Source organism: Solea senegalensis, linkage group LG1 (genome assembly GCF_019176455.1).
Source record: "Solea senegalensis isolate Sse05_10M linkage group LG1, IFAPA_SoseM_1, whole genome shotgun sequence".
Taxonomy (NCBI): Eukaryota; Metazoa; Chordata; class Actinopteri; order Pleuronectiformes; family Soleidae; genus Solea; species Solea senegalensis.
Genome location: NC_058021.1, coordinates 29,349,352 through 29,374,708, shown reverse-complemented (window position 1 = coordinate 29,374,708; position 25,357 = coordinate 29,349,352). Strand labels below are relative to the sequence as shown.

The following is a 25,357-nucleotide window of genomic DNA, read 5'->3' as shown; positions in this document are numbered from 1 at the left end:
CTGTTATTGTGTCTGTCACATGCAATATCTCACAAGCCCTTTCTCGACGTGAATGTAAACATTTTAGCTCCTTATATACACTACGCTGGACTCGCATATGTGTCGCATCAACGCTTGACGGCTGGTGGGTCTGACATTTGGTACGAGAGATAGCTATTGAGGCGGACAGAGCGGTGTCCATCATGAAGGGTTGTCCGCAGTGTCCAGCATAGTTGGGTGCACTTCATCTGACAAAAAACATCAGCAATGGGGAAAAAAAACAAAAAAAAAAAACACCCTTTGTTCAGGGTGTGGCGCGTTTGTGATTCGATTGGTTAACTGTGTTGGTATATTTGCATTAACCCTTTAACACCTGAGCCTCACAATGTCCAAATCTTGCTGTTTTAACCATAAAAGGGTTAGAAAATGTCTTGTGACTAAGCTGCTTTTTCCAGAATAACTTTCAATATCTGGCAGTTATTTACATTTTACTGCACATTAACATAGTGTATTAACAATTTAAAATGAAGAAAACCAAAAAGTTTTTATTGAGGGATAACACTGTAGTTGTACACAAACACCAGATTGTGTGTGTTAAATTTGAAATTTGAAGTTTTTGAGTATAAAACATCGAAAATAACATTTTGTTTGAGTCAGCGTCTCAAAGTCCAATAACAGGCCGAAAAATGGAAACTACGTTACAGGTGTTTTTCCAACTCTTTCCTCTCTGGTGACAAAGACGCTGATCCGCCGGCTTCCTGCAACAGCGCAAGTGAAATTACCGAAATAACCAACTTTCAGAAACCGTTGGAATTTTTCCAATAGCAAACTGTCGCGTAATTACGGTAATTCAGAATGACGCTGGGTGTTACAGGGTTAAAGTGATTTGATTGGCTGATTTTTAGAACAATGCGAGCACAGTGAAGCAGCAGCCTCTCAGCGCGGTTCTGCAGCACTTGACTCCGCTCCATTTAAAGTGAATGAGATGTGTTTCACTTGACGCCTCCACCATGTACAGTGTCTGTCCAGTGTTGGCTCCTCAACTTGTCAGGCAGCCATCGGTTTTCATTTATTTCCAGCATGTGTGAAAATCCCTTATCATAAATATTACTTCACTTAACTATCGCAGTAAATATAAAGAACTGAGCGCTTTATTGCCGCTGTGTAGCGCGATGAAATTGCCTTGTGTGACACAACCTCCCTCATCCCATAGGCATAAGGATGATTTAAGAGCAGAGTTCGAATAACTAACAGTACAATACAAATGGAAACTAAATAAGCACAAATATTATGTAGCATCGTGGTGGCAAGGATCCCAAGTTGTTACCAGCACCAGGTTATTATTACATAGATAATAATCTCTGCACATTAGCATAGATTATTGCACATATTAATTTACAGTATATTGCACATCACCATCATGACATCAGAGTGAGATAGAAAATGGGCATTAATGTCTGTTAAATGAGACGATTGCTGAGTGTGTTTTAACTACCTGTGACGTTTTTGGTGTAAATGAAGAAATGAGAGCGATGATGATCATTTCCCGTGGGTTTAAGCACAGTGGATAACCAGTAATAAGTTTTGCATATGGGAAGAAATGATGAGGGTTTGTGTTGAACATCATGACACCAAAGCTTATGCCTTTGTACATATACTGTATATGTATATTCATGAAAAAAGAAAAGTGGCATCAATCTGTTTCCTCAGAAAGCAAAAGAGCTTTAAAGCTTTTGATTTGCAAAAAGAAATGTCAAACTAATCCCTTAAATGGGATTAGTATGCAACATGAATGTAACTTACTAGTTATACAATATGCTAACACAAGTTAGATTGGATTACACACATTAAGCAGAGCACAAATACACTAGACCTTAACTGGCTGGACTGTATTAACTGTATAATAATTTATTTATGGTTTATGTTTTTAAAGGGACAATGAACAGCACAAAAAGAGTCTGTTTTATGTACTAAAGTGTCACTTAAGGCAAAATAAATTTTTGCCTTGTGTCATCAGAAAAAAAGATGAAGTATGCTGATTTTCACTGTGTGCTCCTCGCTGCTCGGTTGCATCTCAGTTTCAGCTCTGATCATTTGCACCACGGTCTCTGCATCCGTGTGATGTGAGATCTGATGTGAGATTTCATTTTAATTCTTGACAAAAACCTGAGGAATATAATCTCACTGCTGCATTCCAGTGACTTTGATTGTCCCATTAGGGAACTACAATTACAGCTCAAAACTAAAGTGCAATATTTGTTTCTAATTAGCTCACACACACACAGGCGTCATCATACATGGGGGATAACATGTTTACTGTTGCCTTGTTTAGGCATGTTTTGAAAGAAATCTCTCCTCCAGTCACTGCTGGCTGCTGAAACGTCTTGCAGCTTATTGCGAAATGTGTTTTCATCTGGGATTTTAAGAGGTTACAGTCGACATGAGTTCAATTTTTTCTGTCAGTATTCACTGTTCTTTTCCTGACCACTGCTGGGAGTTCTTACAGAGTCTGGTGGGGTTGTTAGATTTTATTTCATGGCCGACCTCAGACCCTTAAACATTTATCCCGCTCCAGGGAGAGAAGTGTGTTGCTGACTCCCAACCAGACGAAGAATATAGGCACAAGGAGTGCAGACATGTTACTGTGGGGGGAAAAGAAAATAAGGTCTTTAGCTGATAACTTTGCTGTCGTCTTTGGTTAAGATCAAACTAAAATGGAAGGCAGAGTTTGTAATTCACCGCTCTGTACTTCTTCTCCTCCTCTCATCATTCACATGACTTACGCTTTATGTCAATTTCTGCATTTATTATAGAGTTTACCTTAATGTACCTCGGAATACTGTTGGGCGATACGATTATTTTCTTTTTGCAAAAATGGCTTGATATGAAGACAGATAATGCTGTGGTGTGTGTCTATTAAATGTGAGGATACAGCCAGCGGCTTATCATAAAAACAGGTAAAAAGTCCTGGAGCTTGTATCCGTGCTCGTTTTTCTCCTTTACAACCTCATACTCCAACATTATATACTGCTACTCTGAAACAATTCTGTGACTGCGGTACGATTTCTATTAACACAATGATTGCAATGTCATTTGGCGAGTCACAAATATGTTGATACTAAACTTGTCAGTAAAACAGTCACTGCCAAACCACGGTAGTTGTTGTCAGCCAAAATACAGACGAAAAACATTGTGTTTTTTTTATGGTTTGGGGAAAAAGCATGGTTTGTTTTCAAAGAAAGGTGATTTTGTTTTTGTTAACCAAACAATGTCAGCGTCAAACCAACTAGTGCTGCCATTAATACATGTAAACATTTGTTTTTTTAATGTAAACCAGACACTATTTATGTTAGTAAGTATACAGGGATGTGGGTTGCATGTGTAAAAAGTACATGAATTTCCGTGTCTATTTATTTTTTACACATCTGGAAAAAAGTAAGATTTTGTTAAATCAAATCAAATTCTTTCCTCTGCATGACTATGAAATAAAAAGTAACCTATAAATGCCCTTTTGTGTCTTTCTCCCTCCAGCGTCCTTGGTCCCGCGTTGACTTTTAGAGTCGGCGCCAACTCCAAGAACGTGTCCACCGCCGATCTGGTTCAGGTCGCAGGTAAGAGCGGCCCATATTTTTTCCTCTTATCACACACGGCGATGCCGTTGACAACCTTCATTGCGATCCATCTCATTTTTACCAGCTAGACCACTCTGTCACCGTCTGCGCTCCAGTAAATGAGAACACAGATTAGTCTCTCCAGATACAGTAGATAGGCCGGTGTTCATCTTGTTCAGACAAGCCGCTGTCCAAAAGAAGATTATCAACAGTGTGCAATGACAGACGACCATCAATTACTGAGATGCTGAGCCGAGTGTGCACAATTGTCCTGTCCTCGCATACACACTCATGTAGCAGCACACGGGCCAGATTATTTGGTTCTCTATTATGTCCAACAGGCTGACAGATTGAAACAGGTCGGGATCAGCAAAGTGTGTATGGGTCACGTCTATATCCCTCAGCGTCTGTATGAGTGTGTGTGTGTGTGTCTGCATGTATGCACTTGTTTGATGCAGACTGATGGAGAGCTGTCACCCACAGAAAGGAAGTTGTCAGTATGCAACTGTCTTTCCTCTCTCTACTGGTATATCGTCTGCGCTTGGTTCAGCCAGTCTGGAGTTGGAGCAGTGTGTCGCTGCCCTTGCTTTGGTCCGAAATGACTTTGAGAAGCGCAGCAATACTCCCGACTGCCACAATCACCATTGTGGTCTGGCTATTGACTGCAAAAGTGTCTTTTTTTTGCCACCAACTTGTTTCCTATTAGGGATGTGCTGCTGATGGCTTATGATACTGATACTTCGGTCCAGTGCTTTTTGAGAGAGTGTGTGTGTTTGTACAGTTTATAGAGCAAATATTGTGGGGGTGGGTTATGCATGTGGATTTATTTTTCCATAAATATCATGTATTTTTCTCATCCTCCATTTCCCTTCCCCCCCCCCCTCCGTCTCTTATGTGACTGGCTTTGATGAGGTGGCGTGTGGTGAGAGCTAATGACAGGCGTGAGTTGGCCTGAAATGTCACACCAAATGTTAAGTCAACATGATCATTGGTTTGACCCGTGTTGATGAATTATGAATACAGCCCACCTGAATAATGATTTGCGAAAGCAGACGGAGGGCGCTTAGTCAACTACTTATGGTTTGGCTAAATTGTTTGTTTATCCCAACTCAGCCTTGATATGGTGTCTTTGGAACTATATGTGTGCGCCCAGTGACCTTAGAAGGAAGTTTTGCCAGAGCTTTATCTCCTGTGCCTCCTCTCACCATGTTGCTTCCCTCTATTTTTACCTCACTCAGTATATTTTCATGCACAGTCAAGTTGAGCTACGGTTGTAACTCAACTATTGTTTCGACAGAACCCGCTGCCCTTGTCCCAGTATACAAGCACTAGACGGACATTGATTTATTGAATGACGTGTGTCCACCTCCACTCAGCCAGGAGGTGAAATGTCCCCTTTCAGCTGGCATTGCATGGTTTTTAGTTTATTGTGCGGCTGGCTGTTATGCTGCATTGCATTTTTCGTCAGATTGAGTTTGGATTTCCACCTCGGAATCAGTCGTATACATAAGACTGTTTTATTTTGAACTGTGGCGTGTTGCTACGCTGTTTGCGATACGTTTGCGTCCATGTTTTTTTGCAACTTCTCGACTGGAATGCCGTGAACACCGGGTGACAAGGGGTCACTTCCGGTTCTGACTTCTATGTTCCGATGTAAATGGAACAGCAGCATAGCATATCGAACGCCACTCAGAGTCCTCCTTCCATCAGTTTACTTTACTGAAATGTATTTAGTTATTTAAGATGGCAGAGCGTAACATCAGTTTTCTGTGTACCGGCTGCAGCCTGATTTGACTCTGGTCTGACTGAAGGTATACATGCACATGCATAAGTAGATTGACTCCCAATCTCATTATCTGGGTGTGTTCGTCTGGCTTTGAGAAATTTGTACAATTTCTGTCAGACCAACATGTTTACATGTATTTCAATTGTCTGTTTTTTTGTTGGACGAACACAATAACTTGTTTTCTTTTTTCTTTTTTTTGTCTATTGTCATGAAAACGTACCGCGTGTGAAGTGAAGAGGATTTTCCCACTCACCTCCCGATATTGAAAACAATGGGTAGTGAATGCAGAATCTGTCCTTTTCGGTGTTTCACATCCTTTTGTCGCTCGGCTCCAGCTCCCAAACGTGCATGCGTGACATTGAATACAACACAATATGGCAGTGGCGTGGTGATTTTTAAGTGGTTACTAGGTTGTGCGGGAGCAGCATGGTTTAAGTGCAATCTGAAAATCAAACTGACACCCACATGCAGTGGCCACCTGGGTAATCCTGGCTGACCTTTGCCTTATGTGTGACTGTGCATAAATGACGTGGCCTTCTAATGAACTCATCAAAACCCCTGCTGTATTCTGTGCTCAACCTGCTGCTGGGAGCCCGCACAGCGTGCTCTGAGTCTGTGGCAGCCGTGAAAGTAGAAAACCAAAAAGTGTGGAATGCGGTGTAAAAACTCAGCAGACACATTCAACCTCAAAATTGGATAATAGACATTAAAACAGGTAGAGACAGTCATGTATTATTAAAATGCTAATGGACTATGTTCAACTCTGCTTTATACCTTTGTGTTGCTCATTCCTAAACGAGTAGTACTGTGTAGCCAATAAATTATCAAGGTAATAAATGATGTGCTAATAACATTTTTTCTAGACCCAATTTGTTTGTCCTTTCAAATACTACATGAGAAGCTGTAAAGATACTCAAAAGGTTTGATTTTTAATTCATAAAGTGACTTAAATGTTTAATAGATCAACTATTTTTCCCCACTCATTGACTAAATAACAGTTAGTTTTAAGTATCTTAATATGTTTACTGAAAAATAATTTTTTTTCTTTTTAAAAAAGTTTACCTGTTGTCTAGTCAAATTAATGTCAAACAGACAAAGAAAGAAAGAAGAACATGGCATTTAAAATAAAATAAAGCCCCCAAAGGGAAGGGTATGTCACTTATAGGAATGGGGTACATTAATTGTAAATGTCTCCGCTTAGTTTTTTTTATATTTTCTGCCTCTTATACGTACAAATCGGCCATTCTATTACTCCTCCCCCGGTGTTACCTTGACTGTACTGTGCAGTGTCTGAATGAGGTTAATATGGCTCTGCTACATTCTGCTGTCCATCTATCTGCCCATCACTTCCATTTGATGTGTTCAATGTTCCATTGAAAAGAATAGACAAAGAGACTCGGTTGAAAGGCATGGACAGTATAGAGGAGATTTGATAACTCCTTGAAAAGCATCTTTTGGGCAGCAGGTTCTTAGCGGCTGTGTGGTGAAAGGCCTGCTGGGAGGTCTGACTGTATTAGTGGAGGTAGAGGCTCTTGTGTTCTGCTCAACTGGAAAACGGCAGGACAAAGACCCACACTGCCTAATCCCTGCTCGGCTGCAAAACAAAAGGGAAAGCTGCTGCTTTATCGAAAACTACAAGGCATTCTGTGTGTCCGTGTTTGTGTGAGGTTGTGTGCGTGCATGTTTGTGTATATGTGTCTTTTTTTTTTATATTCTTCTTCTCTTTTTTTGCAGCTGTGGCGTTCATACTGAGCCAAAGAATTATTTATTCAATATTTGATGAAGTGGCAGCCAAGCTGTTAAATCCAATGTCGAAATGTATTGTTTGGAACTCAAACTTTTTCGCCTCCCTGCATTCTCTCTACCTCGCTGGGATTTCTAAACATGTAAATCACCTTCAGTTGAGGGGAAATTGGATCTGCCAGAACTGCTTTTGCCCACTGTAAAGAAACATTTTATGGCCACTGATGGGCTTGATCCACTCCCTGCTTCCACTTACATGTTTGTGCACTTCACAGCGAGTGAGTGGGAGGATTTATGTGTAGGAAGGGTGTTTTTCTATAATTACGTCTGTCATTATATCCTCAAATGATGATATCGATGTGTTTTTGATGGAGCGTTCTTGTTTTATTAAACATGTGCTGCACTTTTAGCTCCATATCAAATGTTGTGCTTCACTGGTCAGCAGACCCTGTGATGTCTCGTGACTTGGTCGCTGTCTACCAACTGTGGTCAAGGATGTCCAGGTCAAACACCAGGGTGTGTGAGTGGATATATGAGTGTTTAGAGATGCTGGAAGGTGGTGGGTGGGAGCTGGGTGAGGACACTCCTATTGTCTGGGCTGTCATGGCTGGGCGACCCCAAAGCCCCTCGGAGGCCCCAAAGGCCCCAGAGGCCAGGCCACAGCAATGAGTCAGTGGGCCCCCAGGCCGTGAGAACCCCGGCCCTGGTCAATGAGCGCTGGGAGCCTGGGGACCCTGGGAGTAACTGGCTGGGCCATCTGGAGCAGAGTGCAGAGACCCTGACACACGGCTGTCACCCAAGGGAGACACGCAGAGACGTGGACGTAGACATTGTCTGTCCCGATGCTACTACCTCTGTTTGGCTGCCTCTCTCTGTCTCAAGCACACTTTCACTTCCATGTAGGTGATGATGGAAGGGAGACCAGTTTTAATGTGCTTTTACAATTTATGCATGAAAATATTAGTTTTTTTATATGAAAACTCCAGGAAAACCCTCAAATTATTCCAAAAAACGGAATAAAAAAATGGTTTGAATATAAATGTATGTTGCATTCAAACATTGTCCAATGAGTCCTGATTAATCCCATGTGACTCTCTCTGTTAGTGGTGAGGCAAAAGCAACATTGCGCTAGTAAAGGGCTGAACACATCTTGTACCTGTCTGTCCCTGCACTGCCAGTGTAAACACATCAATCCTCCCATGGTCTAATAGTTCTAGTTAACAGAGCCAGTTTTCAGATGAAGGACACAGTGAAAGACAATGCAACAGTGAAAATGTTGCATTGTTTCTCTTCACTAACACCAATCAGAGGCAAATTCAGTACAAGGACAGGATGGTACAATCCCTTTTTAAAGTGTTTTTTAAAAAAATGACCATCAGCACACATCATCAGTTGTGCGCTTTCAGTATCATATTGTGTTTGAGAATAACAACTGGAAAGATCAAACTTGCTCCTTGTTCTTGACGCTTGAGTCTGAAGTGAATTGTAAAGTGTAGACGAATGCGACAGAGCTCAATGGAAATGGAGCAAACACTCATGATTGGCATGCAATATGAGACATAAACATCCACTGAAGCTTCCAAAGCAAAGATTTGCAGCAGATGAAAACATCAGATTTGTGTGTGGCCATAACCTTCCTTGGATTATTTTTCTGAAACAATAAAATGAATCTGTGCAATGGTGAATTTGCTCCACGGTGAGGATTTACTGTCAGTAACTGTATATCTTCATGCATCAAGCTCCTAAAATTCACAAGATTTAAAAAGAGCAGGTGAAATTTGTATAACATTCTGGTGGAAAATGAAAAGTTTGCCTTAAACCCAAGAGGAGACACTTTGTGGGCTGATGTGAAATATACGCCACCCACATTGTGTCTATTGTTTTATTGTAAAAGCATAAACGAGCTGACCTAAATATATCTCACTCACGCCTGTCTGTCTGTCTCATTCTGTCTGTCTTGTCAGTCTTCTCTGTGGGAAGGTCTGCTACTCTCTCAGATCTGATTGCATGTGCACACACACACACACACACACACACACGCTCATTTCCTCTTTCACACACGCCCTTGCAGACAACTCTAAAGCGAAACACCGTAGCTGTGGCTGCATAATGGTGCTAGCTACCATTTGAGTGGTGAGTGGTAGTCTTTTCCAGCTGAGCAGATTAGCATAGATCTCCCATGCAGACAGAGTTGACCTTCACTCTGGCAAACACTTGTCAAAATGCCAACGATAATTACCTGTTCTCTTTGCAAACAGCACAATGGTTTATCCACCTGCATCTCAGGCGTGGAGGACGAATTTGTCATGTTATAGCTGCCAGTTTGCGCATATGCGCTGTTTGTAAAGGGACTTTAAGGTGCAGGGATTACCGTGTGGCTTGATATTGTAATATTTACCATACAGATGTTAGCACGCCACCAGGGGCTGAAGAATAAAGTGTGAATTCCATTTTCCGAGCGTGCTCGTGTCCACGTTCACGTGGCTGTTCTGTCATTTGGGCTTTGAACAATGAAGAAAAATGTCAATAAAAGTTGTTTTGTAATAGAAGAGAGCTCGACGGCAGAGTGTTTAAGCCTTAACATATGTATCAATGAGCATCGAGGTCAGAAAACAAGCCGATCCCTAACAACCCACCCTCCCTCTTTCCCTCTTTCCTTGGGCACTCTCCTCTCTCCTTCTCATCACTGACTACCCTCTCTGGTTGAGTGCTTGAATGTGCTCAGTTCGGTGATCAAAGTCTTCCTCAGACTCTTCTCCTACATTGCCCCTGGCTTTCTCTCACTCTCTCTCTCTGCGTGTGTGTGTGTGTGCCATCCAGCTACAAATCCAGGTCTCAGTTGTCTGGGCCGTTAGGATCCTCTTACTTTCTTTCAGTGTTATTACTAACTGCCAGGCTGTGTTGTAGTATCAAGACGGGGTAGAAGAAACACACACACCCATATACGCGACAGCCATTTTATTAGGTACGCCTTCTATTCCGTGTGTTAATACAAATAGTTAATAAAGCAAACTCATGCATGTAGGCATGTAGACCAGAGCCATTTCTCAATGTAATTGCATACTCCCGTACTTGTGAAACATCGGGAGCTGCGGTCCATGTACTGTTCCGATTCACAAGTATGCGAGCAGCAAGTATGGTTCTCATAGCCGTCCATTTGACCAAGTATGTACACAAACCACACACGAACCTGAAATAAATATTTTCCTGTGTCGCAGTGAACACAGTTTTAATTTCATTTGAGGCGAGAAATGAGTCATTTACAATTCAAAATTGTGTATTAATAGTTTGGCAGTGACGTTGTCGTAGATGAACAGCTCCGACTATGCGAGACTATGAAGTGATCTGCTATTGGTGTGATCCATACGTTTAATGCTGATCCATTATTTTGTTTTTAATATAAAAGTTTTGACCTGAGGGAAAGTTAGTACATTATTAATATTTCATTTATTTTAGATTGATTTAGAGTGTTTTACATGTTCATGGCGCCATCCGTCTTTCAAACAGTAGAACAAGTACGCCCTTGTTCCAACTGCAATGACCGTACTTGTGTACTCCCGTAACTTGGCGAATATGTACTTGAGTGATACTTTCCAAGTATGCAAGTATTGAGAAACGACACAGTCGAACTGAGGTGATTTAAGTGACCAGCTGCAGTTTTTTGAGCGAAAATGCCTTGTTGATGTCAGAGGAGAATGACGGGACTGATTCTAGATGATGGAAAGGCAACAGTAACACAAATAGCTACTAGTTGCAACCAAGAAAAGACTTAAAAGACGTAAAATAATACCTAAACAAGTGGCCTGTGAGTATATATGTGTTTTTATGAGCAATTGCAAATGATTATCAAAATAAATATTTGCTTGTTGACTGTACTGATATCATGGCCACACTGATCTGATCTTTCACAAACACTTGTGTCGGGCGGGGAAGCGTGCGTGTGTGTGTGTGTTTGGTGTACATGTAAAAACATGATTTTTTTATCAGCCTTTTTGACACTGACACGTTTCTTAAATTGGACACATACTCTGATTCTCAAGGATGGATGCCTGTTCCTGATTGGCAAATGTGTTTGATGTGTTTCCTCCTTTTAAGCACCTGGATATCTGCCCTTTTCAACAAGCACACATTTGGTTTTTCATATATTTTTCTGAGGATGGCCAAAGTAATCTCACACTAATTATTAGAATGTCTTTCCCCGTGATGGAATCTGGGGATATCAGTCCTGCTTTCTTCCTGTTGTTTTCCTCCTCTGAAAGTGTTTGAAGCCAGTCGCCGGGATTACGTTTGTGTATTCTAATTTTTGAGATAACCAACAGTAGCATTACGAGTGTAATTACATCGCTCAGTAGGTAGAACTGTCGCTGTTTTCTGAATCACATAGCTTTCGCTCTGTTGATTAAATAGCGCGGCACTGTCCACAACAGTTGTGTGTGTTATTTTTCTGAGGATTTCTGTAGCTCATGCACAGTGTGCCTGTCTGCTGCAGTCTGGAAACAACACTAAGGATCTGTACGTGATGTCATTACCATACAGAGCGTATATGCATTGCCACACAAACGCGTCTGTGTGACAGTGACATCACGGAGCAGTGCTTGGGCTGATGCCTGCGAGAGTGCAATAAGTCAACACACACACACACATTCACATACACTCACATGGACAAACAAGATAAGCCAGCATACTCTCAACATCTTTGTTTTATGGATTACTATATTTTTTATTCTTTGTTTTGGGTGTATATGTGCAATTTTTAAATAAAAAATGTAATTAATGATTGAAATTGACAATATTATTGCGATAATTGTAAAAAAATATACTTCAGTATCGTTTTTTTTTACTATTATGGAATGTAATGGGCTGCAATCTCTGTCTGTAGCTTCCCCAACGTTACATACTGTACATGTGCACATAACATTATGTTTATGACATCCTTCACCTTTATACACTCGCGCTCCATACATAGACGTGTGTCGGTGTGTATTTGTGTTGTTGCATGAGTCACAGTAAAGTGCTATATATACTGCTATAATGTTTCTTAGTCTTTATATTGGTGGAAACTTTTCCGACAAGGTCACAATGCTTTGTCATTTTTAAAAATCTCTTTTGCCTCCAAGAGGAGAGAGAGAGAGGGAACATCTTACATTTTCCGAGGCAGCTATTGGAAATGCTCTGCCAGGGCGTTCTGGCATCAAGAAATCATTCTTAAACATCTCGTTTTTATCCTTGTCCCTGGCCCAGAAAGTGAGCTTTCATCAGCCACTGACTCTTTGTGTTTGTCTCACAGAAAAAAGGTGTCATGTGGAAACTTTCTCCATTGTGTTGAGGAGCCAAGAACGTTCCAACCCATGAATCGGGTTGTGTCTCACACTCCTCTTTATCCTCTTTATCCTTGTCAGTCGTGCTCTTTCCCCCGCTCTTGCTCTTTCTCCATGCTCTCCTGCTCTTCATTATTCCTCCATCTCCTTTGCTTTCAGTATTTTTCCTGCACCTCAGTGTAGGGTCAGGGCTGCACAGCTCCTGTAAACATATTTACTGTGTCAACACTGCTGTTGCAAAGCAGCTGAGGACAGTAACAGGTGCCTGTCAACAGCCGTCCAGATCTCTAGTGCATTAAAGGATCTCTGCTGTAGACGAGGATTAGTGTCGCCTGGCATTGTTTGTTTGCTAATTCCATCTCCAAGGTATTTGTGGAAAATAGGCATGAATAATTGAAAGCGATTTCTAGTGGACGAAACAAAGCTATCAGCGAATGGAGGGAGATTAATGAGTAGGGGGGTGAGGCGCAACGCAAATTGGAACAACGGAGCAACCTTTCTCAGACACCCAGGGAGACCCGAGGTCGTACACAAAAACTGAATATGTATTGTTGCATGTAAATAAGAGACACGTGTGTGTGGATCAAGAAATAAAGGCGCCAATGTGTTTCAGTGTGAATTGTGCTAATGCAGACGTATTGTAGTATTTAAAATTGAATCAACCTATTTTACCTGTGAACATGAATCTAAACCCATTGCTGTGACAATGATTCATAGACTCCATAGATTGTATATATGATTCAATCTGCCTACTTCTCACTTGTAAACATTTTCCTGAGGAATTAGTGGTCTAAATGTGGTGGTTTCAGGTCTTCTTCAATACAGCATGATGTTCACTTTGTCAATGATTGTAAATGGAGTCGACCCCCGCTCTTCCTCATATGGTTATACTCGGCACGAGCCAACAGGTGACGCCGAAGATGGTCGTTCATTCTGTCGCATCCTTTTTTTCCAGCAAACCTTTTCTTTAGTCATTGAAGATGAATCATTGAGAACTTTCAAATGACTGTAATGAAATTATGTTTGTATGTTTGCTGTAAATCCTGCTTCTGCGAAGGTTAGTTTTCAGTGTTATAAAAATCATTTTTTAGAGCGTCGTCGGTTGAACTTGGAGACTACTTGCGATGACCAAGCTCCCAATCAGAGCAACCACAGAAAATAGTTAAGACCATGTATTTGATTTATTCATGGATTCATGGTGGGCAGCCCAGCGTGCGCATGGAACACGTCTTTCAACCACTAACCCGGAAAATACATCCATTTTAAATGCTACTATGCCAAAAATCAACATTCTGTATATGAGGTCCATTACATACTGTATAATTGAAACACCTGCCAGGATAATGCAGTTTCAGCAACAGCACATTATAACATTTTATAAAGGTATGATTTGTATTATACGGCGTAGTTGGAACCTTGCGTGTGATATGTGATGGTGTGTGCTGTGAGACAACTGTCAGAGAGTTATCCTCTTCATATCTCTGCTTTTATTGGACCATTGTAGGTGATGTTGCAGCTCAGTGAGAGAGACTGTGAGCATGTGTGGCAATATTGGATTTTTGAGCCGAACTCGTGATGTGGCTCAAGGGATGGAAGCCCTGACTGGTCAGCCTGTCTCTCGGTCTCCTTCCATTTTTGAGTTAAACCAAAATACTACATCAACAACTGTTGGATGGATAGCAATGACGCATTGTACAGACAGTCGCAGTCCTCCAGAGGATGAATCCAGATTTCCTTTCCTGTAAGGCTAGCTATAGGTTGACATTTGTGATATTGCTGTATACATTAAGCACTGTATATTCTATCAGAGTATTTGTGTCTTTGTTATTTTCCTTATTTGGGAGGTAATATTTGCCCCGGCAGTTTCTCTGAAGATTAACAGTCTAATGAACATATTATTTGTGTGTTTTTTCATTACACACAGCTCTGGTTTACAGCGAGGCGCCATTAAGCGACACCAAAATTTTATAATTGATCCTCTCTCGATTCGTGCCAGACGGTTGATGATGCGATTTTTATCTGACCAAGGACTTTTTGCTGTGATCTAATTTCCAGCTGTGCCTTGCAGGACGATTGATAACAACACATTTTCTCCCACATGGTGGCAAATTTAATAACACATTGGCTCACTAGCTTCACTGATTATGAACTGGCAAAATGTGTAATTTTGCCACAAAGTCATAAACATGATTTGCTGTTTTGTTTTTTTTGTTTTTTTTTTACACCAATTTCTCTATGCATTTCAACAGAATGTGCTCAAGTAAATGACACAATTGCTCCTATCAGTGTTTTCCTCGCCAGGACCAGAAGAAACGTTGAATTTATTTGCTTTCATGAACACTGCAGAGCCCCTTTTTTCAGGCCCTGTTTTTTTTGGGGGGGTGATTTGTATTCTGTTAGAGGTTTAGTTGCTACTCTGTCAGCTGCAGGAGTCGAAGGCACAGTCTGGTGAATACTTGTTTCAATGCTGCGGGTTTAAGCACCATGTTGAGCAGAAAATCCCACCTCTCCTTTAGTCCTGCCACCACCAGCTCTCTCGTTCCCCCTTTTGCTTCACCCTGACCCCTCCACCTCTCTTCTATACTCCTCCTTCCCTTCATCTTCCATCTCCGAAACCCTCAGCGAACACTACTCCAAGTAAGAGAAACACATGCTGATGGCCCTCATGTCGCAAACAGCAGGTACTCGTACATTGTGTTTGTTGTGTGCAGACAGATATGTAAATGAGCTTCTCTGCGTCGTCTCAAACCAGTCAGTGAAAGAAAGTCGTTATAATAAATAAGTTTTGGCATAGTTGTTGGCTTTATCTCTCTGTGTATCCTCTAATGGTGTTTCACAAAGTAGCAGGGCACATATTGATGTTGCACTAAGTCATTCATTTAGTCTCATACTTCTTTTCCATGCTCAAAAATATGGAAGAGAAAATTCTTATTACTCCTCCATTATGTGTAACATAACATTTAAGTGCCAAATATTCAAAAACACTTTGTGTAACCTTTGCATTTTAACTGCATTTTTTTTTACACAGATTTATGTCACCAGAATAATTTGAAAAAATGTCAATTTGAAGGGTGACTTTTTCTCAGTGTGGGCTGAAAGACACTGAAGACGAAGAACTCGCCGCTGTAGACAGAAACAATAAAAATCCGAACAGCTGAGACGCTGGAATTAGGTCTCTCTTTAGAATGAAACGTCATGTCTCAATGGGATCCCACGTGCAAATAAAAGTAAAATAATTGTCCGCTCCAATCCAATTTTATTTATAAAGCACATTTGAAGAACAACACAGTTGGCTGAAGTGCTTGTACAGTAATATTAAAATCCATAAAGGTAATATAACACAGAAAGACATAAAACACACGAAAGACAATAAAACAAGTAAAAGAATAAAAAAACACAATAAGACACCAATAAAATGAGACAAGAAAAGAGGTGCGTTTTAAGAAGAGATTTAGAAAGAGGGATGTAACGTGGAGCGGTGACTCATTCCATACTTTGGGAGCTGCAGCTTGCAAATCCCCAATCCCCTCTGAGCTTCAATCTGGTTTCCAGAACCATCAGGAGCAGCTGATCAGCTGACCTGAGACACAATGAAGGAACATAAGGTTGAAGCAGATCAGGAAGGAAAAACAAATTGTTTGGCATTTGTTGTTTTCCCAACTGACCAAAACAGTTAAATGATCGTTTAACCCGAATCAATGAATCAATCTTTAACTGGTTACTCACACTTAGACGTTGTTTTAACATTTGATGGTGGGTGGGTGTTTTGAGCTTAGTGCATAGATGTGATTTGACTGACTTGTACTTAAATGTGCATCACCAGTTTTGATTAGTTGCTGTTTGTGCCCATCCGTCGCAAATGTCATCTCCGTCACTACCCAACATACCTCTGTGCATTTTTTGCATTAGTATGGACGTTTGCAGGCCTGGCAGCACGTTTTACATGTTTCAGTGCAACTGTAGGTCACTTCTTCTTCGTCATTTTCCTGACTGATTGGACTGTTAACTCTATACTGCCCCCACGATTTCTGGTGGTATTACTCCGTTTCGCACAATGATGTACGAAATGAACGCAAAGTACGGACAAAAGGCTCAATCAGTCTCGATCTTTTGCGTAGAGTATAAATGGGCCTGAACACTTCAAAATGAATGATGCTGAAGACGTGTGTTGTTTTAACGCTTGACGGTGGGATGGCCCGATGCTTGGTGGTCATTGGAGGTTAGCAGAAAAGTGTCTGTCATGGCCGACGATGTAGCAAGTGATGGGGATGTTGATGATGACCGTCACTGTTTTGTCCAAAATCAATGGGGAGAACAACCTTGTCTGAGGTTTTCTGTCTGGGCTACGACGTGTTTGAGCATAAATGTGATTTGTTTGGCCAGCGCCTGCCGTTGTATATTTATATAGAAAGTGTTTTGATTGGCTGATGGTCTTCCTGCAGCCTTGGAAGTTGAACATTTCTCAGCTTCTACCACACACAAACACCAACGACAGACCTGTGTTGCAGCTCAGTAATACTTGACCCTGCTCCTTTTAAGTGAATGCGAAGCGTTTCTGTCAATGTCTCCACTGAATACATGTGAGGTGGCCATTATTGTCAACAACGCACTTTCTCCTACTTTAACCAACTTTAACCAAGTTGCATACTTTCTTAGATATAGGCTGTTAAAAAACAAACAGAATTTGACGACTAAAATCACTTAAAACCCCAAACGAACAAGGATTGTCGTACGTTTGCTGTGCGGTGCAGCGTTTCCAGGTGTGTGGACGCATGTGTCCTTTTGGATGTCTGAGCTCATGGGCATGTGTTTGTTTGTTTGTGTGTGTGTGTGTGTTTTTTCTCTTAATGGTACATCTGCACCAAATTGGCCCCATGAATACAGTACACTCTGCCAGTCTGCCAGTGGTTTTGTGAGCTACAAGTGTAGAGAAACAAAGAGAACCAGGGAGCTTCAAAGCAGGCGGGTGACATTTTGGGCTTTCCATCTTCAAAGCACTATTTGCCTTTGTAGTTCCTCTTTGAGTATAATTATATTTTTTTTTTTCTAAAGGGTTACAGCTGTCTGAAAACATAAAACAACTTTGAGAGCCATTTGATTACATATTCAATAAAGGATACACAATGAGCTGGCTGTTTTATGTCATTACTTTGTATATATTTATTCCACGTGTGTTTGCTTCTGTTTAATAGAAATCCTACGTAGCATACACTACATATATCGTACTGTTGTGTCTTGACTGCAGCTATTGGCAGTGAATTGATGGGTGACCCGGGAGTGCCTCCCCATGTGTGCGTCTCCAGATGGGGGAGACATGCAATCCACCCGATATCCCCTTGTTTACCTTCACCACTCTTCCTCGTCCACCTTTCCTCATTCCACCTCATCCAAATACCTGTCTATAATTCATGTCCAGGTGTAGCACCAGCTTTCTTTGGCATGGGGCTTGAAAGATTGGAAAAAAAAACAAGACAGCTGTTCAATTTTTACTCTTCCTTTGTAGAGCTCTCTGATTCTGTTTGTGTTCTCTCGGGCCACTTTAGCCCACATTTTACATGCAATACAGAGTGTGGCAGACACGCCAAGTGGCAACTGAATCTGTACATTGATTTATTAGGTCAATTGGACACTCTAAATTGGTTGTTTGTCTCTATGTGTCCCTGTGATGGACTGGCAACCTGTCCAGGGTGTGACCCCGCCTTTCACCCTATGTCAGCAGTGCCCCATGCGACCCTCATGTGGAGGATAAAGTGGAAGAAGATGAGTGAGTGAGTGAGTGAGTGAGTGAGTGAGAGTCAAGATTTGGCCAGAGTCATGTTAACATCTAACAGAATTTCATGTCACCTGCAACCAGGACAATACCAGCTGTCAATCACATGATAAAGTATGTAGCACACTTTATTTTTTCCTCTAAACTGGAACGCAATCCACAAAATGTACATCTATAGAAAAGGTCTTTTTACCAGCAGATTATTTTATACTCTTACTTCCTAATTGACCTCACTGAGGAAACTGTAGGACTCCATCCATCTCGTGTGTGTATATATACGTCTATGGAAGCAGCAGGAACATTAAATAAGCTGTTCATAATTTATTCAAAAAGCTTTCGTAAATATCCAGTTCTGTCTTCTTTTCCCTCTTGCTGTCTGTTTTTAAAAGCAGTCATCATGATGAGAGGCGTTAGAAGCCTCGGTATGCCCACGGTACAGCTGTATTTACATGCAGCCTCTGTGCATCTTGTCATATAGATGGCATTTATACACCCCCACCACTGAGTGCAAAGCCGAGGCATCCGACTCTGCAGGAGGACGACGTCTATATTGCAAAGGCGACGTGTGCACTCCAGTGCGCCGTAATGTCCTGGAGAGCCACTGAACTCAAGATAAAAACTTATATGAGGATAAATGCAAGTGTTTTAGTGCCATCGGATAAAACCTATTTATTACTTTGTACCATTTCTTTTTCCCTGTTTCTTTTTTCTTTTTGAAAGGTGTTATATAAATAATAAATGTATTATTATTTCATTTTCTTTAAAAATGTAGCTACAGCATTCTCCCTCAGAGAAATAATCATTGGCTGAGTATTAATAGTACATAAACCTGCGTGCAGAGAGCTTAATTTTGTTTGACCAACTCACCCACAAGATTAAGGTGAATTAGCAATAGCTGAGTAAATAAATATGCGGTCCGTGGTTGTTATATCAGCCAGCTTAACACTCACGGTCACTGACTTAAATTTTAACTGCATACACCTTGTTGAGACGTTAATTATGTAATTGCAATCGCGGCACTAATGATTTGCAAATTGCACTTATATCAACTGAAAACTTTGATATGAAAATGATTATTCATCAACTCTAATTACAGGCGTGTCATCAAGTGCTTTTATGAATGCTTTGGAGGAGAAAGTGTCCCTTCCATGCCGCGATGTAAACATTTCATCATAGCACAGGTTGCCGTATAGAAGATCTGCTGGAGTCTAGAACATGTAAAAAATAATCCTGTGTTTGGATTTTGAGACAAATGTAACAGAGTTTAGTAGATTCATCATATTTTATGCTTGCAATGTTTATTGTGTGATTGTGTAGTTGTGCAGAGTGATTACCAAATACAAGGAAACTGAGAATGGTGACCATCTAAATGTTTTGTCCACTCAGTACTATGCAAGTAATGTTCTTGGCTTTCTGTATTTATTTATGACAACACATTTGGTTTCAAAACTATTATTATAAGGACATAATCTACATTGGATTGACACTTTAGACCAGAAATTTCCTGGGGTTCAGGGCCGGTTAAGTGAAAAAAGTCCAAATGTTTGGAAGAGGAACTGCTTTGGAATTAGAAATGAAAAATGATATCTTGATAATCCATCACGGTGTAGCAATTAAAAAATATGTGCGACGATATTGCTAACCATTTTCAAAGTAAAAGTGTTTGAGAGACTGAATCTCTAAATAACAAAAACAGACAACATTAAATGAATTATTTAGGATTTACACTTATTTTATATTTTAATTGCTGTTTGGTTTTTGTATGTGTGTGTGTGTGTGTAGAGCTGCACAAATAATTGCTTTCACATCAAAATCACCATTTGAAACCATGTAATTGGCAAAACTGCAAATGATTGCAAATTGAGCCATTAGTGATTGACCTACTGTCAGTTTTATGTTCAGAGTAAAAATGTGATGTACACGTGTTGGAGCCAGTTCATATATTTAAGTGTTTATCCTTTCATGTATGAATTGTTTTGTTTTTAATTACCTAAGATGAGCCTTTTAAATGTAGCAGGGTTAGCTCTACAGTGGCTGCCATTTTGGACTAAACGCTAACTGAAGGCTACACAGATTCTCCAACACTCTTGGAAGGGATGGGTGAGGGATTATCAGCGGCAACTTCACCAATAAATGTTTTTAAATTTAGTTTTTACATTATCTGTGACATAAATCACTAGTATCACTATTTTCCCCACATCTTTCAGCCCTGTGTGTGTGTGTGTGTTTAAAACACATAGTACCATAGGGCTGCATTTTAAAGTAGGTCACCACTAATCCCCCTTAAAAATGAACATTCCCTTGCCGTGCTCTCATCTAACAGAAAAAGAAAGTATAGATGGAAAGAAAGAAAAGACAATGAATTATGGATAACTTTTAAAAGAGGATACCACTCCCTGGTCACCTCGCACTTTCTTCCTTCACCCCTCCCTCCCCCATCCCTCTTTCTTTTTTCTCTCTCCCTCTTAAATCGATACCAGCCGACTGTCATGGGTCAGTGGCCTGTATGCATCAGGCTATACTGCTACAGAGGAACGCCGTGTCTCCCAGGGCTTTCTGAGGAGGTGATAACTTGTTTCTATCTCAAACCTCTCTTTAAGGGACACCCGCTTTCAATTTAACTCCAATATCCACCTCAGATTGACTTGGGATGACACAAAGGAAAAGGAAATTGTATGTATGATCGCCGTTTCTCCAGGAGGAAGAGGTAGAGCACGGCTAAATACCTGCAGCTATATCCGCAAAGATATTGTGCATTTTTTATTGTATAAAGGCTGCTTTTAAGGACATCATTTAAAGTTATTTGTCCTTGCACACATTCATTTATATAGTTTACAAATTCTTTGGAATTTAGTGTAGTCTGTTCCTGTCTTGCCTTCAACTGTTTTTTTTTGGTTTTTTTGGTTTTTTCGCTTGACCATCATTTGTTAGTTTAGTCAGGGATGCTCTTGTCATGATTAAACAATTTCTTGCAACAAAGGGAAATGCAGTTAGAATTAATGCTGAAGGCTCTGCTAAGCCAAACGAGTTAGTGCAGTGCAGGAAACCCTGTAAACATTTCATGCTGTTATAGACGCTGAACTAGAAAGGTGTAGGCTGTGGCGATGGAAGCAAAACTAGACGATTGTTGTTACTAAATACTAATATGTTTAACAATTTAAAGCTTGATGAAAAGCAGTCTAAAATCAAAATCAAAGTAGCTCCATTTGATGAACAAGTGAAGTTAAAGTAGTCTGTCTATCTTGATATTATAAACATTTCTATTCCTATTTTGAATCTAAAATACATTGTCACTGTGGTGTGTGTCGAGCCACAGGCCTCCTCACACCCCCACGTCCAATTACCTGTGTTAAAGCCACATCTGAGGCAGGGGATTACAGCATATTATTGTAGCACAAACAAGAGTCGCTCTGCCCACCGAGCTGCGGACAGTCAGATTCAGGCGACTGACGAAGGTGTGAGAGGTGTTACATTAGCACCTGGATGTGCGAACAGCAAACTAGTGACCTTTTACCAGTGACTGATGCTTTCCCTCCTGTAGATTCTTTCTCATTTCTCAACTCTTCTTTGATATCTTTCCCTCTGCATCTCTCTCATTGTACCCTCTTTTCTTTTCTTTTTTTTTTATCAGACTGTCTTCTTTTTCAGCCTGTCATAAATTGTGCTTTTCCTTCATCTTCCATTTACTCTGCTGTATCTTTGAAAGCGTTCTCCATAGAACCGTGGCCTGTCTCTTCTGACAGTTGATGTTAGCTGAGATGTCGCCTCTTCCCTTTTGACTTGTTGTCACCGCTTTGGATTTTTCTTTTTAAACAGTGTTTTTTTTTTTTTTTTTATACAAAGTACATTGTTAAACCTCCTCAAGGCACCTTATGTTCACTGGAGAAGCTGCGAAAGTAAGCACTCTTAAGCATTTTAAACACCTTTAATAAGAGTGCTCTGACATCTTAATTCTCAATCCTTAGTTTAAAAAAAAACAAAAAACAAAGTTTTTTACTTTTCTGTCCTTTTGTGTCATGTAACATCTCCAGTGCCTACACAAATCACTCTGCCTGAAACACACAACTTCCTTAAAGTCACCTGCCAGGGGCTTTAATTAGACTGATGAGCTCTACCTCGTAATCAGCCCCACGGAGCCCAGACAGACGGCTAAATGAGCGGGAGATGAGCCATGCAGCCCAACAGGTGTCTGCAAAAAGACAGGGAGGCTGCGCCTGTACCGCCTTGCCATTCCCCTCTCTAAACACTTCAGATTTCACTTTATCAAGGGTTTGAAAAGAGATATTTTCTGCAGTTTTTTTAAGAAGTTTATGCTGGGAAAAAAAGAGCATTTCTTTAGTGTATAGATTTAATCATGCTGCGACTCAGAACTCAGAACACATTCTAAAGGAATTATTTTGCAAAACTCTGCAGTAAGACAATTGATTCAGATTACACAATAGCAAAGACACTCATGGACCTGTGTATTTTGATTTTTTTTCATATTGTATCGCATCCTTACCAACTGCCTTTAGCTGCTTTAGACACATAATAATGATTATCACATTTTGTCCTGAAGCAAAATAGTAATAATAATAATAATAATAATAAAACAAAAAAGCCCAGTGACACATCAGGTAGGCAAAATTATATCAGTACTAATAACATCTCAGAAGGGAAATGTCATATTTCTCATTTTGACACCTGCGTGAGGCTGTTGTGTTACACTTTCATTTTACACCCACCACTCCCAGCTGTACACAGGAAAGCAAGGCGGTGAGATTAACACTAAGATGAGAAGAGCAGCCAGGAAGCTTCACAGAGACGGAGGGAGGCGGGTAGATAGCAGGCAGCTCCGGGTTACTTTATCCACTGGCTGAGAGAATATGTCTTCTGCACTAACATCTGTAGATGGTGTGGTTGGAGGGATTGACTTAAAGGCCACCGACGGCAAATATGTTTGCTCGATAGCCTCCTCCTGCTGAAAGCATCTTGAATACCTCAGTGGGGAAAAAAAAAAAAAGGAACCTCAGAAATTTTAATCTAGACGCGCAGACAGTGCATTAGTCTGAACGGCGAGGCTGAAAAGGGGAACAAGCAAAAGCTCTGCAATCAATGCATCTTTCAAGTATATTTTTATACTGTTGTTGTGATGAATTTATACTCTGCCAGGACCACATTAGGAGCTCAGCGTATTGCAGGACTGATTTACCATCCACTTTGGTTTGTTGTTGGGGATTGGGTTAGAAAATCGTTGCATCTCTCTCTCTCTGATTCATTCTGTCACGTCTATTCATTGAGAGTACACTCCTTTATCTTGGAAATAAAGCTCACTCAGTCAGTTGACCAACAGGAAATTAATGGAAAAAATGTTTTTTTTAAAGAAAAAGCTGCTTTTCGGTTTCATTTGTTCTCTCTTCTTTATTGAGCAGAAGAAGAAAAAAAATCATATAATCAAAGAACAGCACACCAAGGAAATAACAATGGGATTCATTGATGGAGAATATGGGATCAGTTCAGATAAAAGTGTCTTTGCTGATCAAGGTCACAGGAAATTCAAGGCTTTACTTTTTCAGCAGTTTTTTAGTATGAATAGTTTTCATCTTCATAATAAGCGCTGACACACACTCGGCCTTCACAAGTAGTTGGTGCAGATTTTTGTGTCGGATATAAATGCAATTGTTGGGAACACTTTATTTTACCGCTCCTTAAAGGAACCATTTTATTTCTCGTAGTGTTTCATGAGAGTTTTCTACATTTTGAAAGGCTTGAATTAATCATTAATCACACTGTCCTTGTTCAGAAATTCCTTTTTTATTGTTATTTTATGATCTCTGAATGCTGTGGCAAAGGTTTGGTGAGGTTAGGACATAAACACAATACGACTTTGCCGCTGTTTTAATAAAACTGCAGCCGCTTGAAGTCACCTGACAATAAAATGTAACTATGGCTCGTAATAAGCCAGTTGCACGGATAATCTGTTTCTTTCATGATGTATCGCATCTGTAGATCTTTTCTGTATAGATCCTGTTTACAGAACACTTCCACTTGATTAGCTGTCAGTGCCCGACTCCACCCCCACCCCTGCTTACCCCTCCCCGTCTCTCATCTTTTCCCAGTGCCTCATATTTGTGACTTGAGTGATGGCGTTTGTGATTCCTAATGACAGTCGGAACAAATCTACGTTAATGAGGTCACATTGAGTTCTTCTCACTTCCTTTTATTTATTTATTTATTTATTTTTCTCCTTTCTCTGAAATCACCCTTCACAGCTCTGTACGATCAACCTGTGTCCCTGGACCGAGTTCCGGTGAGCCAGCGTGAAACAGATCAATGTTTTTGTCAGGAAGACCTCACTGCTGCCAAAGTGGACACCTTGTCCTTCTGAGCATGTCTTTTTTTTTTCACATATCCTGTCCATACGTTAACGCTCCACGGTGTGTTTCCAAACTCGCTCGTATGACAGCTTTCGCACATTTATTGTTTTATTTAGAATTAAGGATGTTCGAATTCGTGGACTTCTTAGTTAGTCCATGATGATAATGCATTTATCTATAACAGATCACACTCACATGCACATAATGATGTCTGTTTCTCCTGGCCTGAGCAGGAAGTCTGCACTAACACATCATTACCATTCATTCGAGGCATCCACTCGCGGGGAGAGAATCGTTGATGAAACGCACAAAAGTATATGTGTGTGTGTGTGTGTGTGTATGCATCTGTGAGTGTGCGGATATGTACAGTGTTGTGTGAGGTGTGCAGTGGTGTGCCCTCCTCTGTGTCAGTGTGCATACTCAGTATGTGTGTGCTCAGTGATGTGGTTAGCAATGTGGAGACCTGCAGGAGACGGTCCGTGGAGGGAGCCTGCAGGATAATTGCTGCCACAGTGACAGGTAGGGCTGCTTCTGTCAGAGTTCCCTCAGTGGGGAAGCTGTGTATGTGTATGTGTATGTGTGTGTGTGTGTGTGTGTGTGTGTCAGTTTCACTATCCCTTCCTCCAATAAGCACTTCCCCAGTAGGCTCCCTTCAGTCAGTGGCAGACTTCCAGATGTTTTCATCTTGTTTTGCACAAATATCCGGGGAAAGAAATGGAGCATCTTTCTCAGATATAGCAGCAATTTTCAAACAAGTGGATGTGAATGTATTCAGTATTTTCTTTCTGTGTTGA

The 25,357-nt window shown here is 40.7% G+C and overlaps 1 protein-coding gene across 2 annotated transcripts in view; it reads left to right on the top strand.

Moving 5' to 3' along the window:
* Positions 1–25,357, top strand: part of ptprn2 (protein tyrosine phosphatase receptor type N2) — a 127,486-nt gene that overhangs the window by 45,948 nt on the left and 56,181 nt on the right. For both annotated transcript variants that reach the window (XM_044023795.1, XM_044023789.1), the window contains exon 10: positions 3,511–3,590. In XM_044023795.1, the coding sequence (XP_043879730.1) occupies positions 3,511–3,590 (80 nt within the window). The remainder of the gene's footprint in view (positions 1–3,510; positions 3,591–25,357) is intronic.